Here is a 15,944-nt window from a genome sequence, read left to right as displayed (position 1 = left end):
TATAGACAAGGAAACTGATATTGATAGGCTAGTACCTTGCCCAAGCTCATAAGATGGAAAACGATGCAGCCAAGATCTGAATCTAGACCTCTTGTCTTCATGGTGGAACAATTTCAGACACTTAGAACCAATAAGATGAGTTGTATAGAATCATCGGATTTATCAGCGGGGTAGAACCTTGTAGGTAGAGGCAGAAGCTGGAACAGTGGTGGTGTTTGGAGGAGAGAGGTGAGAGGTTGATATGGAATACATCCTCTTCTAACGTGTAGCTGAAAAGACACGGGGGAAGTAGGTCTGAGTGTAGAAAAAATTGAGGGAAAAAGAGAAGATACACACACACACAACAGTGGTTACTTGAACATGTTTGTAAGCTGAGCAGAAAGATCTAGAAGAGAAAAAAGAGGAGGGAGCTTGAAGATACTTTGAGAGAGCATTTGATAAGTCAGGGTCCTTAGGAGGCAAGAGCAGATGGGCCATGCGGTTTCACTGTAGGGATTAGCTTTATGTAGGAGGAAGGAGAGAGATTTGTCCACAGAGAGGGAAGGGAAGGCAGTACAGCATGTGGCGGCAGGAGCTTGGGGCTGAAGGGGGGACCTTTATCTTCTGTAAAGTAAGTGAGGTCATGTGATGAGAGAGAAGAAGGTGGTGTGATGGGGAGCACTGGCCACCTAATGAAGATGGAAACAGCTTTCTTAAGACGTGAGGAAAGAGATGGTTACAGGCCAGATCCCAGCTCTGCTGCTTACAAGCTTTGTGACCTGGACAAAATTATATAACTTCTTTCTGCCTCAGTTTCCTCATCTTTAAAATAAGGATATAGTGATGCCCACCTCATAGGGGTTTTCAAAGGATTATATGGGCTAATGGATTAAAAATGCTTATAACAGTGCCTGGTACCTTGCAAATGCTCAAGATGTGTTTGCTCTGTGTTGAGCTTGAATAAAGATGCCTTGGTGTTGGTAAAGGTCCAGTCGAGGTTAGAGGCTGTGAATTTTTAATGTTCCAAATTCCTATAGTTGTATATATCTTTCCCAGATGTTCTCAGCATTTTGGGAACAGGACTGCAGAGTGTATCTTTGGATTTATTTAGAATCTAGGTTTTGCCAAATGGTTGAAATGAAAGCAGTTGAGGGTTGATGTGAGAAGTAGTAGAAGAGGTAAGTGCCTGGGTGTAGGCTGGATGAGAAGGAGAGTTAGAAAGAGGAAGAAAATAGTGGGGTACAAACCCAGGAGGTATTGTGGTTCAGTTCTGTTTCATCTCATTGCTAACCTAAGTAAAATGGTACTCACCCTGGGGAGCATATTATGAAATCTGTGCTATTGAAACTCCTGCTTTACCATTGGCTTATGCTGACTCAGTATTTCTTTACACCTTTTACTGTTCCGATGCATTTATTTTCTTCACGTGCCATTGTTTTTAAGGAAAACTTGGGAGATGAATATGAACCCCGAAGAAGAGATCACATTTCTCACTTTATTTTACGCCTTGCTTACTGCCAGTCGTGAGTATACCTTTGTCCTCCATGGTCAAGTCTGACATCTTGGGTTGTAAACTGGTCCAGGAGGGCTGACAGGCATTGTACTGATTGTAGGAAATCCCAGAATAATGTCAGAAACCAGTGGCTCATGGGCAGAACACTGTTGCAGAGAATTGTTTGAAACAAGTTGTTTACTAAAAAATAAAAAAAAAATTTTTTTTTTTTTTTTTTTTTGCAGATTTTGCCTGTTAAAACACTTTTTACTTTATGGGAGAGACTCTTCATTTAGGATTTAAAATTAGAGGGGATTTCATTAGGAAGGACTTTTGATATTTTTTTTCCCCAGAAAAAAAGTGGTAGTATTTATAAGAAATAATGAATCAAACACATACTTGAATCTGCACAGGGTTTTATATGTTGACATTTATGGGCTGGTGCACATTAGATTAAGATCTTTCCTTTGGTAGTTGGTTTCTTATAAGTCAATAGCGCCACCCAGAGGGAGAAGGAGTTAGTTGCTTTTTTTAAACTTTTTTTTTCCTGTATTAATTTTGGCTAAATTACATACTTATTATTATGTTTCTTTTCTGTTTCTTTTTGGTAATAGGATTATCAAATGGGAATCTTGAATTGGTGACTATCCCAAGATAATAACTGAGAAATTATTCACCAGCTTTAGTCCCAGAGTTTTTCTTTTGTAAGAAAGCACATGCAGTTTATGCAATTTATGCAGTAAATGAATTGCTGACAATGTGAAAGTCATTTGGGGAAAGAAAATTAAATCATATTTTACATGAAGCAGCATAATTATTTTACAACAACAATAATGCCCATCTGTCTTATAAATTAATGTATGTTGATTTAAAAAATTGAGATATCCTAGTGCATATTAAATTTTGTGAAATTATAAACTATAAAGCTGTAAGCAAAGTTTACTTTGCATAGTTTGATCATAATCCATTCAGAGATAAAGTTACCTTTAAAAACTTTTGATGTTTATTTGGCATTGACTGAAGGGATACCCCATTTTCTGATGTAAATGGCTATTGTGCAGTTACATTAAAAGAAGTGCACTGTTTTATGTTATTTGATAATAATGCAGCTAGGCTCGAAGTATTCTGTATTTAATTCTTTTAATTTTATGTTCATAACACCTTTCTCCCCCATATTCTACTCATCCCAGGAAGATTGTGGCATGTGATATGTATTCACACTCTTATCATAATAGAGGACTTGATGCTTTTAACTTCAGTCTTTTGGCATCTTGCTCATGTTTGAATATTGTTTCATAGAAATTTCTTGGATTTAATAATCAGTGGACTTTGAAAATAGTCAGTGGACTTTTCACTTATAATTTTCTTGTCTTCATTTTAGTGAAGAGCTTAGGCGCTGGTTCATTCAACAAGAAATGGATCTCCTTCGATTTCGATTCAGTATTTTACCCAAGGACAAAATTCAGAGTTTCTTAAAGGATAGCCATTTGCAGTTTGAGGCTGTAAGTATATTTTTAAAGTCATTCCCGATTGTTATCACCGTTCATCCCTCCCTTAAGTGTTGGTGTTAATGTGTGGAGTTTGTTCTCTTTACATTTTCTTCCTAAGTACCCACCTGAAACAATAACTATTGGCTTTGCACAACAGTGAACCTCTGCCTTCCATAACTAGAAGAAAAGAGGCTCCTTAGTACCAGAGCTGCACATTTATTCAGTTGCTGTATTAAATATGTGATTTATGAAAGCACAAAAAGGTTTAATTTATAAAAGTTTATCTTTAACCAGAATCTTCCAGGCCAAAAATTTAAAGCTAGTAATGTTCTAAAGAAAACAGAGAAGTGGTAGTAGTTATTTCCAACAATGAGGTTTGGGGGATGATACTTTATTTTAGAAGTCAGTTGTCGGTAAAATATCTGAATAGTTTTAAGGTATAATTTTTTAGACAAATCTGAATGAGTTACATGTAGTAATTAAACAAAATAGAAGAAATGTTGGGTGCATATTTAGCAGGGATAATTATTGTGGGTAGAAATAGAATTTATGTCTTTTAGGTGAGTGTGTTGCAGTGGGAAGGGAGAAAAATTCTGTTTGGAAAACTTAGAGCAGTCAGATGGTGGTAGGATGGTTTGAGACGCTATTTGGGTGTTAGAATGGGTGTCTTGAGGCCAAATAAAGTAAAAAAAGTAGAAGTTGGAGTAGGTGAAGGACATTGTCCTGCTGAGAAGTAGATGTGCCCACTGCAGCAAGAACCAGGGTGGGTTATTTCGTTGGGGGAAGGAGATTGTGTGAAGGGAAGTAAGTAAACCTTTGGTGGACATTTAGTGTCTGTCATATGCCAGCAAGGCACTTTCCACAGTTTGTATCACGTCTGTGAACCCTGTGAGGTTTCTGAGTAACATCTACCTGGGCAGAGAAAAGCGCTGGTCTCAGAGCCGTCTCACCCAAACCTCCTGTGTTTTCCACTTTGCTTAGAATGCTGATCCTTAGTGAAGTCCGTTATTGCTAATATCAGTTACAGTCCATTTGTCCTCTCATATTAAAAATAATTAATTTTTTTTCACTGTTGAAATTATGGTTTTATTAGGTCGAGAAAAAGTGTTTGTGAGAAGATTTATTCTTTACTCTAGATTGTCTCAATAGATCAGGTAAATTTTAAGCAAAAACCATAGTTTCTTTCTTTTTCTAAAAAACTTTTTTATTCAAGTATAACATATACAGAAAAGTGCACAAATCATAACTGTCCAGCTCTGTGAAGTATCACAAAGGTTAAGAAAGAGAACATTGATGTCACCCTGTGCTGCCTTGTGCCTCCTCCCATTTACTAACCCCATCTCCCTCCTGATAACCACTATCCTGACTTTTAATATGATAAGTAATTCTGCCTGTCTTTGAACTTTATGTAAATAGTATTACATGGTATGTTTTTTTTCCCCAGCTTTATTGAGATATAATGGACATACAAACCTTGTGTCACTTTAAGGTGCACAGTGTGATGATACACGTATATGTTGTGAAATGTTTACCACAATAAGGTTAGTTAACACATCCTTCACCTCACATCATTACCGTTTTGTTGTTGTGGTGAGAACCTTTAGAATCAACTCTCATAGCAGCTGTACGTGAGATCCCTAGAGCTTATTCCTCTTATAACTGGACGTTTGTGCCCTGTGACCAGCATCTCCTTGTCTGCGCTGCTGCCCAGCCCCTGGCAACCACTGTTCTACTCTGTGAGTTGGACTTTTTTAGATTCCACATATAAGTGAGATCACAAGTATAATCTTTTATGATCGCCTTATTGAGATAGAATTTACATACCTTGACCTTCACTCTTTTAAAACGTACAATTTGTTGGTTTTTAGTATAGTCATAGAGTTGTGCAACCATCACTTAGATTTTAGAACATTTTTGTTACCCTAAAAAAGAAACCTGTGCCCAGTAGTCATCCCTCTCGATTTCTCACTCTGTCATCCCTTGGCAACAGCTAATCTGCTTTCTGTCTCTGTGAATTTGCCCATTTTGGACATTTCATATAAGTGGACATTTCATATAACTTGCGATCTTTTGTTACTGGCTTCTTTCACTTAGCATAATATTTTCAAGCTTCATCTATGTTGTATATGTGGCATGTATCAGTACTTCATTTTATATTCATTTCTCTATTCAATAGTTGATGGACATTGGGTTATTTCTACATTTTAGCTATTATGAATAATGCTGCAGTGAATATTTGCATATACATTTTTGTGTGGATATCTTTTTATTTGTTTCAGATATATATAATACCTGGGAGTGGGATTGCTAGGTTATAGGGTAATTCTGTATTTAAACTTTCGAGGAACTGCTAAACTGTTTTCCAGAGTACCTGTACCATTGTACGTCTCACTAGTGTGTGAGGGTTCTAGTTGCTTCACATTCTCCAGCAATTGTTGCTGTCTTTTTTTTTTTTTTTTAAATACAGTCATCCTGGTGGGTGTGAAGTGATACTTCATTGTGGTTTTGATTTTCATTTCCCTAGTGACTGAAGGCATTGAATATCTTTTCATGTGCTATTTGATTATTTGTATATTTTCTTTGGAGAAATATGTATTCATATCCTTTGTCTATTTTTTATCTGAGTTATCTTTTTATTGTTGAGTGTTACATATTCTTTCCATATTCTGGATACAAGTCTACTATAAGATATGTGATTTACAGATTTTTTTTCCTCCCATTCTGAGGATTGTCATTTCATTTTCTTGGTAAGATCATTTTTTAGAAAACATTTTATTTATTTATTTATTTATATTTTTGGCTGTGTTGGGTCTTTGCTGCTGCGCACAGGCTCTCTCTAGTTGCGGCGAGTGGGGGCTATTTGTTGCAGCGCGCAGGCTTCTCATTGTGGAGCTCGGGCTTGAGGCACGAGGGCTTCAGTAGTTGTGGCGTGCAGGCTTCAGTAACTGTGGCTTGCAGGCTCTAGAGTGCAGGTTCAGTAGTTGTGGCTCACGGCTTAGTTGCCCTGTGGCATGTGGGATCTTCCTGGACCAGGACTCTAACCCATGTCCCCTGCATTGGCAGGTGGATTCTTAACCACTGCGCCACCAGGGAAGTCCCTATTTTTATCTTTTGTTACTTGTGTTTTTGTTGTTGGATCTAAAAGGGATTTGCCTAATGGAAGGTCATGAAGATTTACTCCTATGGTTTTTCTCTAAGAGTTTTATAGTTTTGGTTCTTACATTTAGCTCTGTTTAGGTCTGTTTATATTTTGAGTTAATTTCTGTGGATGGTGTGAAGTAGGGGCCCAACTTCATTCTTTTGCATGTGGATATCGAGTTGTCCCAGCATCATTTGTTGAATGGCTATTCTTTTCTCTTTGAATTGTTTTTTCACTCTTGTCAAAAGTCATTTGACCATAAATGGACTCAATTTTGTTAGTTAGAGCTGTGTGTCTCTCCTGTGTTGGTACTGTGTGCTCTTGAATATTGATTCCTGTAGTTTTGTAATAAGATTTGAAATAGAGAAGTGTGAATCTTCTCACTTTTTTCTTCTTTTTCAAGATTATTTTGGCTCTTCTGGGTTCCTTGCATTTTATGAGTTTTAGGATCAACTTGTCAGTTTCTACCAATAAACCAGCTGAGGTTCAGGTTTAGGATTATGAAGACTATGTGGATCAATTTGGGGAGTATTGCTGTCTTAATATTAAGTCTTCAGATCCATGAACATGGAAATTTTTTCTGTTTCTTCAGATCTTTAATTTTTTTCAACAAAATTGTGTACTTTTGTTAAATTTATACCTAAGTATTTTATTCTTTAATGTCATTGTAAGTGGAGTTGTTTTCTTTATTTCATTTTTAAAATGTTCATTGCTAGTGTATAGAAATCCAGTTGATTTTTGTATATATCTGGTATCCTGCACCCTTACAAAATCATTTATTCTAATAGTTTTTAGTGGATTCCTTAGGAGATTATGTCTCTTATAAAGAAATAATCCTTACTTTTCAATCTGGAGGCTTTTAATTTATTTTTGCCTATTTTCCCAGGCTAGGATCTCCAGTACAGTGTTGGATAGAAGTGGCAATAGTGGACATGCTTGTCTTTTTCCTGATTTTAGGGGGAAAGCATTCAGTCTTTTACCAAGACATATGATGTTAGCTGTGGGGTTTTGTAGATGCCCTTTACCAGATTGAGGAAATCTCTTTCTAATTTTAGTTGAGCATTTTCATCATGAAAGGGTGTTGGATTTTGTGCTTTTTCTGCACCTTTTGAAAAGATCATAGAGCTTTATCCCTTATTTTATTAATATGGTGTGTTACATTAATTGAGTTTTGGATGTTAAACCAACCTTGTTGGGATATTCCTGGGATAAATCCCCCTTGGCTGTATTGTATGATCCTTTTAATATGTTGCTGCATTTGATTTGCTAGTCTTTTGTGGAGGATTGTGTTTATTGATAAGGGATATTAGTCTGTAGTTTTCCTATGATGTCTTTGTCTGGTTTTGGTATCGGTAACATGGGTCTCATATAGTGAATTGAGAAGTGTCTCTTCCTCTTCTATTTTTGGGAAGAAGTTGTGAAAGATTGGTGTTAATTTTTTAAAAACACTTGCTAGAATTTACCAGTGATCTGTCTAGATATAGGCTTCTCTTTGTGGGGTGTTTTAAAATTGCTAATTCATTCTCTACTTGTTGTAGATCTATTCAAACTTTCTAATTCTTTAGACAGTTGTGGTAATTCTGTTTTCTAGAAATTTGTCCATTTCATCTGTTATCTAATTGATGCATACAGTTGTTCATAGTGTTCCCTTATAATCCTTTTCATTTCTAAAGATTGGTTATGATATCCTCTCTTTCATTCTTGATTTTACCCATTTAAATCTATTTTTCTTTTGATCATTTAAGTACACATTTGTCAGTTTTGTTGATTTTTTCAAATAACTTTTGGTTTTGTTTTTTTCCTCTATTTTTCTATTCCTTATTTCTTTAATTACTCTTTATTATTATCAATTAAAAATTTTTATTATTTCCTTCCTTCTGCTTGCTTAGGGTTTAGTTTGCTCTTCCCATCTAGTTTCTTAAGGTGGAAGTTTAAGTTACTGATTCAAGGTGTTCTTTTTTTTCTTTTTAATTGTAATATAGTTTACGTACAATATTAGGTTAGTTTCAGGAGTCCTACATAATGATTTGGCATTTGCATATATTACGAAATGATCACCACAATGCTAGTAACCATCTGTGCCCATAGAAAGTTACTACAACATTATTGACTATATTCCTTAATCACATCCCCATGAGTTATTTGTTATCTCTTAATTCCCTTTACCTGTTTCACCCACCTCCTGCCCCCTGCCTTTTGGCAAACAGATGTTTGTTCTCTGTATCTATGAGTCTGTTTTCATTTTATTTTCTTTCTTAGTTTTGTTTTTTTAGATTGCACATGTAAATAAGATCACACCATATTTGTTTTTCTCTGTTTGACTTACTTCACTTAGCATAATACCCTCTAGATCCATCTGTGTTGTTGCAAATGGCAGTGGCTGAGTAATATTCCATTGTGTATATATATAGAAACACACCGTATCTTCTTCATTCATCCCTCTCTCAATGTATACTTAGGTTGCTTCCATATCTAGATTAAGGTAAATAATGCTGCAATAAACATTGGAATGCATGTATCTTTTCAAATTAGTGTTTTTGCTTTCTTCAGGTGACTACCCAGAAGTTAAATTGCTAGATGATGGAAGTTCCATTTTTAATTTATTGAGGAATCTCCATACTGTTTTCCATAGTGGGTGCACCAACTTATAATCCCATCAAGAGTGCACAAGGACTCCCTTTTCTGCACATCCTCACCAACACTTGTTACTTGTCTTTTTAATGGTAGCCATTTTGACAAGTATGAGGTGATATCTCCTGTGGTTTTGATATGCATTTCCCTGATGAGTAGTGGTGTTGAGCATCTTTTCATGTGCCCGTTGGCCATCCGTATGTCTTCTTTGGAAGCATGTCTTTTCAGCTTGTCTTTTCATTTTTTAATCTGGTTGTTTGTTTGTCTTTGTGATGTTGAATTGTGTGAATTCTTTGTATATTTTGGATATTAACTTTATCAGCTATATTGTTAAAATATCTTCTCCCATTCAGTAAGTTACCTTTTTGTTTTCTTGGTAGTTTCCTTTGGTGTGCAAAAGCTTTTAAGTTTGATGTCACATTTGTTTATTTTTGCTTTTGTTTCCCTTGCTTGAGGAGACATATTCTAAAAACTATTGCTAAGACCAGCGTCAAAGAATGTACTGCCTATGTTTTCTTCCTGGAGTTTTATGGTTTCAGGTCTTACATTTAAGTCTTATTCCATTTTGAGTTTATTTTTGTGCATGGTGTGAGAAAGAAGTCCAGTTTGATTCTTTTGCATGTACCTGTCCAGTTTTCTCAGCACCACTTATTGAAGAGGCTATCTTTTCTGCATTGTATATTTTTGAAACCTTTGTTTTAGATTAATTGACCACATAAGTGTGGGTTTATTTCTGGACGCTCTATTCTGTCCCATTGATCTATGTATCTGCTTTTGTGCCGGTACCATACTGTTTTGATTACTGTAGCTTTGTAATATAGCTTGAAATCAGGGAGCACGATACCTCCAGTTTTGTTTTACTTTTTTAAGATTGCTTTGGCTATTTGGGATCTTTTGTGTTTCAATACAAACTTTAGAATTACTTGTTTTAGTGCTGTGAAAAATGCCATTGGTATTTTGATAGAGATGCTTTGACTCTGTAAATTGCCTTAGGTAGTATGGTCATTTTAATATTATATTAATATTAAGAATTAAATATTAATTCTTCCAGTCCATCAGCATGCTTTATCATTCCATTTGTTTGTGTCATCTTTAGTTTCTTTTATCAGTGTCTTATAGTTTTCTGAGTACAGGTCTTTTACCTTCTTGGTTAGGTTTACTCTCTTAGGTATTTTATTCTTATGGATGCAATTGTAAGTGAGATTGTTTTCTTAATTTCTGATAGTTCATTGTTAGTGTATAGAAATGCAATAGATCTCTGTATATTAATCTTGTATTCCACAACTTTACTGGGTTCATTTATTAGTTCTAACAGTTTTTCAGTGGCATCTTTAGGATTTTCTGTATATGTATCATGTCATCTGTCAACAGTGACAGTTTTACTTCTTCCTTTACAATTTGAATTCCTTTTATTTCTTTTTTTTGTCTGATTGCTGTGGCTAGGACTTCCAATACTATGTACAATGAAAGTGGTGAGAGTGGACGCTCTTGTCTTGTTCTGATCTTAAAGGAAATGCTTTCAGCTTTTCACTGTTGAAGATGATGTTGGCTGTAGGTTTGTCATACCGGACCTTTATTATGTTGAGGTATATTCCTTCTATACCATCTTTGTTGAGCGTTTTTATCATAAATCATTGTTGAATTTTGTCAAAAGCTTTTTCAGCATCTACTGAGATGATCATATGATTATTATTCTTTGTTAGTTGTACATCACATTAATTGATTTGCAGATACTGAAGCATCCTTGCATGTCTGGGGTAAATCCCATTTGATCATAGTGTATACTCCTTTTACTGTATTGTTGAATTTGTTTTGCTAATATTTTGTTGAGGATATTTGTATCTGTGATTTTTTTTTATTTGTGGTGTCTTTGTCTTGTTTTGCTATCATGGTAATGCTGGCCTCATTGAATGAGTTGAGAAATATTCCTTCTTCTTTGGTTATTTGGAGTAGTTTGAGAAGGATAGGTTTTAGGTCTTCTTTAAATCTTTGGTAGAGTTCACCTGTGTTGCCATCAGGTCCTGGACATTTGTTTGCTGGGAGATTTTTGATTACTGATTCAATTTTTTTTTTTTTTTTTTTGCGGTACGCAGGCCTCTCATAGTTGTGGCCTGTCCCATTGCGGAGCACAGCCTCCGGACGCGCAGGCTCAGAGGCCATGGCTCATGGGCCCAGACGCTCCGCGGCATGTGGGACCTTCCCGGACCGGGGCACGAACCCGTGTCCCCTGCATCAGCAGGCAACCACTGCGCCACCAGGGGAGCCCCACTGATTCAATTTTAATACTGATAATTGGTCTGTTCACATTTTCTATTTTTTCCTGATTCAGTCTTGGGAGATTGTGCATTTCTAGAAATTTATCCATTTTTTCTACATTGTCCATTTTATTGGTGTATAATTGTTTGTAGTAATCACTTATGATCCTTTGTATTTCTGTGACGTTGTAACTTTTCCTCTTTCGTTTAATATTTTATTTGGGTCCTCTCTATCTTGATGAGTCTGGCTAGAGGTTTGTCAATTTTGTTTATATTTTCAAAGAATCGGTTCTTAGTTTCATTGATCTTTTCTAATTTTTTAGTTAGTCTCTGTTTCATTTATTTTTGCTCTGATTTTTATTATTTCTTTCTTTCTACTAATTGAATTTTGTTTGTTTTTCTTTTTCTACTTCCTTTAGGTGTAAGGTTAAATTGTTTTGAGATTTTTCTTGTTTTTTGAGGTAGATTTATATCACTATAAACTTCCATCTTAGAGCTGCTTTTGCTGTATCCCATAGATTTTGGATTGTTGTGTTTCCCTTTCACTTGTCTCCATGTTATTTGACTTTCTCTTTGATTTCTTCAGGGACCCATTGGTTGTTTAGTAGCATGTTGTTTAGACTCCATGTATTTGGGGTTTTTGGTACTTTTTTTCTTATACTTGATTTCTAGTCTCATAGTATTGTGGTTGGAGAAGATGCTTGATATGAGTTCAGTCTTCTTAAATTTTTTGGAACTATTTTGTCGCCTAGCATGTGATCTGTCCTAGGGAATGTTTTATGTGCACTTGAAAAGAATGTATTCTGCTGCTTTTGGATGGATTGCTCTCTGTATATCTGTTAAGTTCATCTGTTCTTATGTGTCATTGAACACCAATGTTTCCTTAATGAGTTTCTGTCTGGATGATCTGTCCCTTAATGTAAGTGAGTGTTAAAGTCCCCTACTATTATTTTGTTACTGTCTCTTTATGTTTATTAATACTTGCATTTTTGTATTTAGGTGCTCCCATGTGGGGTATATATGTATTTACAGTTGTTATATCTTCTTACGGGATTGATCCCTTGATCATTATGTAATGTTCTTCTTTGTCTCTTGTTACAGACTTTGTTTTAAAGTCTATTTTGTCTGATATAAGTATTGCTACCCTAGCTTTCTTTTTGTTTCCATTTGAACTGTGTCTCACTTTCTGTAGTTTGGCCCTGCCACCTCCCACTCAGGTTTGTGAAATTTCATGACGATGTCTGAATTGTTTTTCGTTCTTGGATGGCAACTTCATGGGCCCTTTAATCTGAATACTTGGGTTCTTCTGTTTAGAACATTTGTTTTTGTTATGGATTTGATCATTTCTTCCCTTTTGTTTTTCATTGCTCTTTCTTTATAATTTCTTGTTTGTTAGAATTTGGACCTCCTGAATTTCTCGTCTTATTTTCCTTTTTGTTTTAACATCCAGTTAATCTTTTTATTTTCTAGGAAAGTTCTTCAACTGTTTTATAAATCTTTTTTTCCCCCTGCTCTCCTGTCTTTAATTTTATATATTTATTTCTTTATACAATTTTTAAAGGTTACTTTCCATTTACAGTTATTACAAAATATTGGTTGAATTCCTTGTATTGTACAATACATCCTTGAGCCTATCTTATACTCAATAATTTATGTCTCCAGCTCCCCCACTCCTATATTGTCCCTCACATCCCCCCCTGCCCCGTTGCTGGTAACCATGTATAAGTGATATCATAACAGTATTTGTCTTCCTCTGACTTATTTCACTTAGCATAATGTCCTCCAAGTTCATGCATGTTGCTGCAAATGGCAAAATTTAATTCTTTTTCATGGCTGAGTAGTATTCCATTGTGTGTATCCATTCATGTGTTGATGGACACTTAGATTGCTTCCATATCTTGGCAATTCTAAATAATGTTGCTATGAACATTGGGGTGCATGTATCATTTTGAATGAGTGTTTTTGTTTTTTTCAGATATATACCCAGGGGTGGAACTGCCAGGTCATGGTAGTTCTATTTTTAGTTTTTTCAGAAACCTCCATACTGTTTTCCACAGCAGCTGCACCAATTTGCATTCCCATCAGCAGTGTACAAGGGTTCTCTTTTCTCTGCATGCTTGCCAACATTTATTGTGTTTTTTTTTGATGTCTTGTCTTTAATTTATTTTTTTTACTGCTTTTCAAGCAGGTTCTTATTAGTCATCAATTTTATAAACATCAGTGTATACATGTCAATCCCAATCGCCCAATTCATCACACTACCACCGCCACCCGCCCCCCACCCCCCGCCGCTTTTCCCCCTTGGTGTCCATACGTTTTTCTGTACATCTGTGTCTCAATTTCTGCCCTGCAAACCTGTTCATCTGTACCATTTTTCTAGGTTCCACATATATGCGTTAATATACGATATTTCTTTTTCTCTTTCTGACTTACTTCACTCTGTATGACAGTCTCTAGATTGATCCATGTCTCAACAAATGACCCAATTTCGTTTCTTTTTATGGCTGAGTAACATTCCATTGTATATATGTACCACATTATTGTTATCCATTTGTCTGTCGATGGGCATTTATGTGGCTTCCATGACCTGGCTATTGTAAATAGTGCTGCAATGAACATTGGGATATATGTGTCTTTTTGAATTATGGTTTTCTCTGGGTATATGCCCAGTAGTGGGATTGCTGTGTGGTATGGTAGTTCTATTTTTAGTTTTTTAAGGAACCTCCATACTGTTTTCCATAGTGGCTGTGTCAGTTTACATTCCGACCAACAGAGCAAGAGGGTTCCCTTTTCTCCACACCCTCTCCAGCATTTGTTGTTTGTAGATTTTCTGATGATGCGCATTCTGACTGCTGTGAGGTGATACCTCATTGTAGTTTTGATTTGCATTTCTCTAATAATTAATGATGTTGAGCAGCCTTTCATGTACCTATTCGCCATCTGTATGTCTTCTTTGGAGAAATGTCTATTTAGGTCTTCTGCCCATTTTTGTATTGTGTTGTTTGTTTTTCTAATATTGACCTGCATGAGCTGTTTATATATTTTGGAGATTAATCCTTTGTCTGTTGATTTGTTTGCAAATATTTTCTCCCATTCTGAGGGTTGTCTTTTCGTCTTGTTGATGTATTCCTTTGCTGTGCAAAAGCTTTGAAGTTTCATTAGTTCCCATTTGTTTATTTTTGTTTTTCTTTACATTACTCTAGGAGGTGGATCAAAAAAGATCTTGCTGTGATTTATGTCAAAGAGTGTTCTTCCTATGTTTTCGTCTAAGAGTTTTATAGTGTCCGATCTTACATTTAGGTCTCTAATCCATTTTGAGTTTATTTTTGTGTACAGTGTTAGGGAGTGTTCCAATTTCATTCCTTTACATGTAGCTGTCCAGTTTTCCCAGCACCACTTATTGAAGAGACTGTCTTTCTCCATTGTATATCCTTGCCTCCTTTGTCATAGATTAGTTGACCATAGGTACGTGGGTTTATCTCTGGGCTTTCTGTCTTGTTCCATTGATCTATGTTTCTGCTTTTGTGCCAGTACCATATTGTCTTGATGACTGTAGCTTTGTAGTATAGTCTGAAGTCAGGGAGTCTGATTCCTCCAGCTCTGTTTTCTTCCCTCAAGACTGCTTTGGCTATTTGGGGTCTTTTTTGTTTCCATACAAATTGTCAAGTTTTTTGTTCTAGTTCTGATAAAAATGCCATTGGTAATTTGATAGGATTGCATTGAATCTGTAGATTGCTTTGGGTAGTATAGTCATTTTCACAGTATTGATTCTTCCAATCCAAGGACATGGTATATCTCTCTGTTGGTATCATCTTTAATTTCTTTCATCTGTGTCTTATAGTTTTCTGCATACAGGCCTTTTGTCTCCCTAGGTAGGTTTATTCCTAGATATTTTATTCTTTTTGTTACAATGGTAAATGGGAGTGTTTCCTTAATTTCTCTTTCAAATTTTTGATCATTAGGGTATAGGAATACAAGAGATTTCTGTGCATTAATTTTGTATCCTGCTACTTTACCAGATTCATTGATTAGCTCTAGTAGTTTCTGGTGGCATCTTTGGGATTCTCTGTGTATAGTATCATGTCATCTGCAAACAGTGACAGTTTTACTTCTTCTTTTCCAATTTGTAGTCCTTTTATTTCTTTTTCTTCTCTGATTCTCATGGCTAGGACTTCCAAAACTATCTTGAGTAATAGTGGTGACAGTGGACATCCTTGTGTTGTTCCTGATCTTAGAGGAAATGCTTTCAGTTTTTCACTATTGAGAGTGATGTTTGCTGTGGGTTTGTCATATATGGCCTTTATTTTATTGAGGTAGGTTCCCTCTGTGCCTACTTTCTGGAGAGTTTTTATCATAAATGGGTGTTGAATTTTGTTGAAAGCTTTTTCTGCATCTATTGAGATGATCATATGGTTTTTATTCTTCAGTGTGTTAATATGGTGTATCACATTGATTGATTTGTGTATATTAAAGAATCCTTGCATCCCTGGGATAAATCCCACTTGACTTTAGTGTATGATCCTTTTAATGTGTTGTTGGATTGTGTTTGCTAGTATTTTGTTGAGGAGTTTTGTATCTCTATTCATCAGTGATATTGGTCTGTAATTTTCTTTTTTTGTAGTATCTTTGTCTGGTTTTGGTATCAGGGTGATGGTGGCCTCATAGAATGAGTTTGGGAGTGTTCCTTCCTCTGCAATTTTTTGGAAGAGTTTGAGAAGGCTGGGTGTTGTTAGCTCTTCTCTAAATGTTTGATAGAATTCACCTGTGAAGCCATCTGGTCCTGGACTTTTGTTTGTTGGAAGATTTTTAATCACAGTTTCAATTTCATTACTTGTGATTGGTCTGTTCATATTTTGTATTTCCTCCTGGTTCAGTCTTGGAAGGTTATACCTTTCTAAGTATTTGTCCATTTCTTCCAGGTTGTCCATTTTATTGGCATAGCATTGCTTGTAGTAGTC

The 15,944-nt window shown here is 35.8% G+C and overlaps 1 protein-coding gene across 8 annotated transcripts in view; it reads left to right on the top strand.

The window, feature by feature from the left end:
* PRIM2 (DNA primase subunit 2) overlaps positions 1 to 15,944 on the top strand; it is a 276,052-nt gene that overhangs the window by 4,543 nt on the left and 255,565 nt on the right. For all 8 annotated transcript variants that reach the window (XM_033424338.2, XM_033424340.2, XM_033424339.2 and 5 more), the window contains exons 4-5: positions 1,423 to 1,502; positions 2,853 to 2,973. In XM_033424338.2, the coding sequence (XP_033280229.1) occupies positions 1,423 to 1,502; positions 2,853 to 2,973 (201 nt within the window). The remainder of the gene's footprint in view (positions 1 to 1,422; positions 1,503 to 2,852; positions 2,974 to 15,944) is intronic.

Source organism: Orcinus orca, chromosome 10 (assembly GCF_937001465.1).
Source record: "Orcinus orca chromosome 10, mOrcOrc1.1, whole genome shotgun sequence".
Taxonomy (NCBI): domain Eukaryota; kingdom Metazoa; phylum Chordata; class Mammalia; order Artiodactyla; family Delphinidae; genus Orcinus; species Orcinus orca.
Note: the sequence above shows the minus strand (reverse complement) of the source record. Positions and strands in the feature narration are given on the sequence as shown.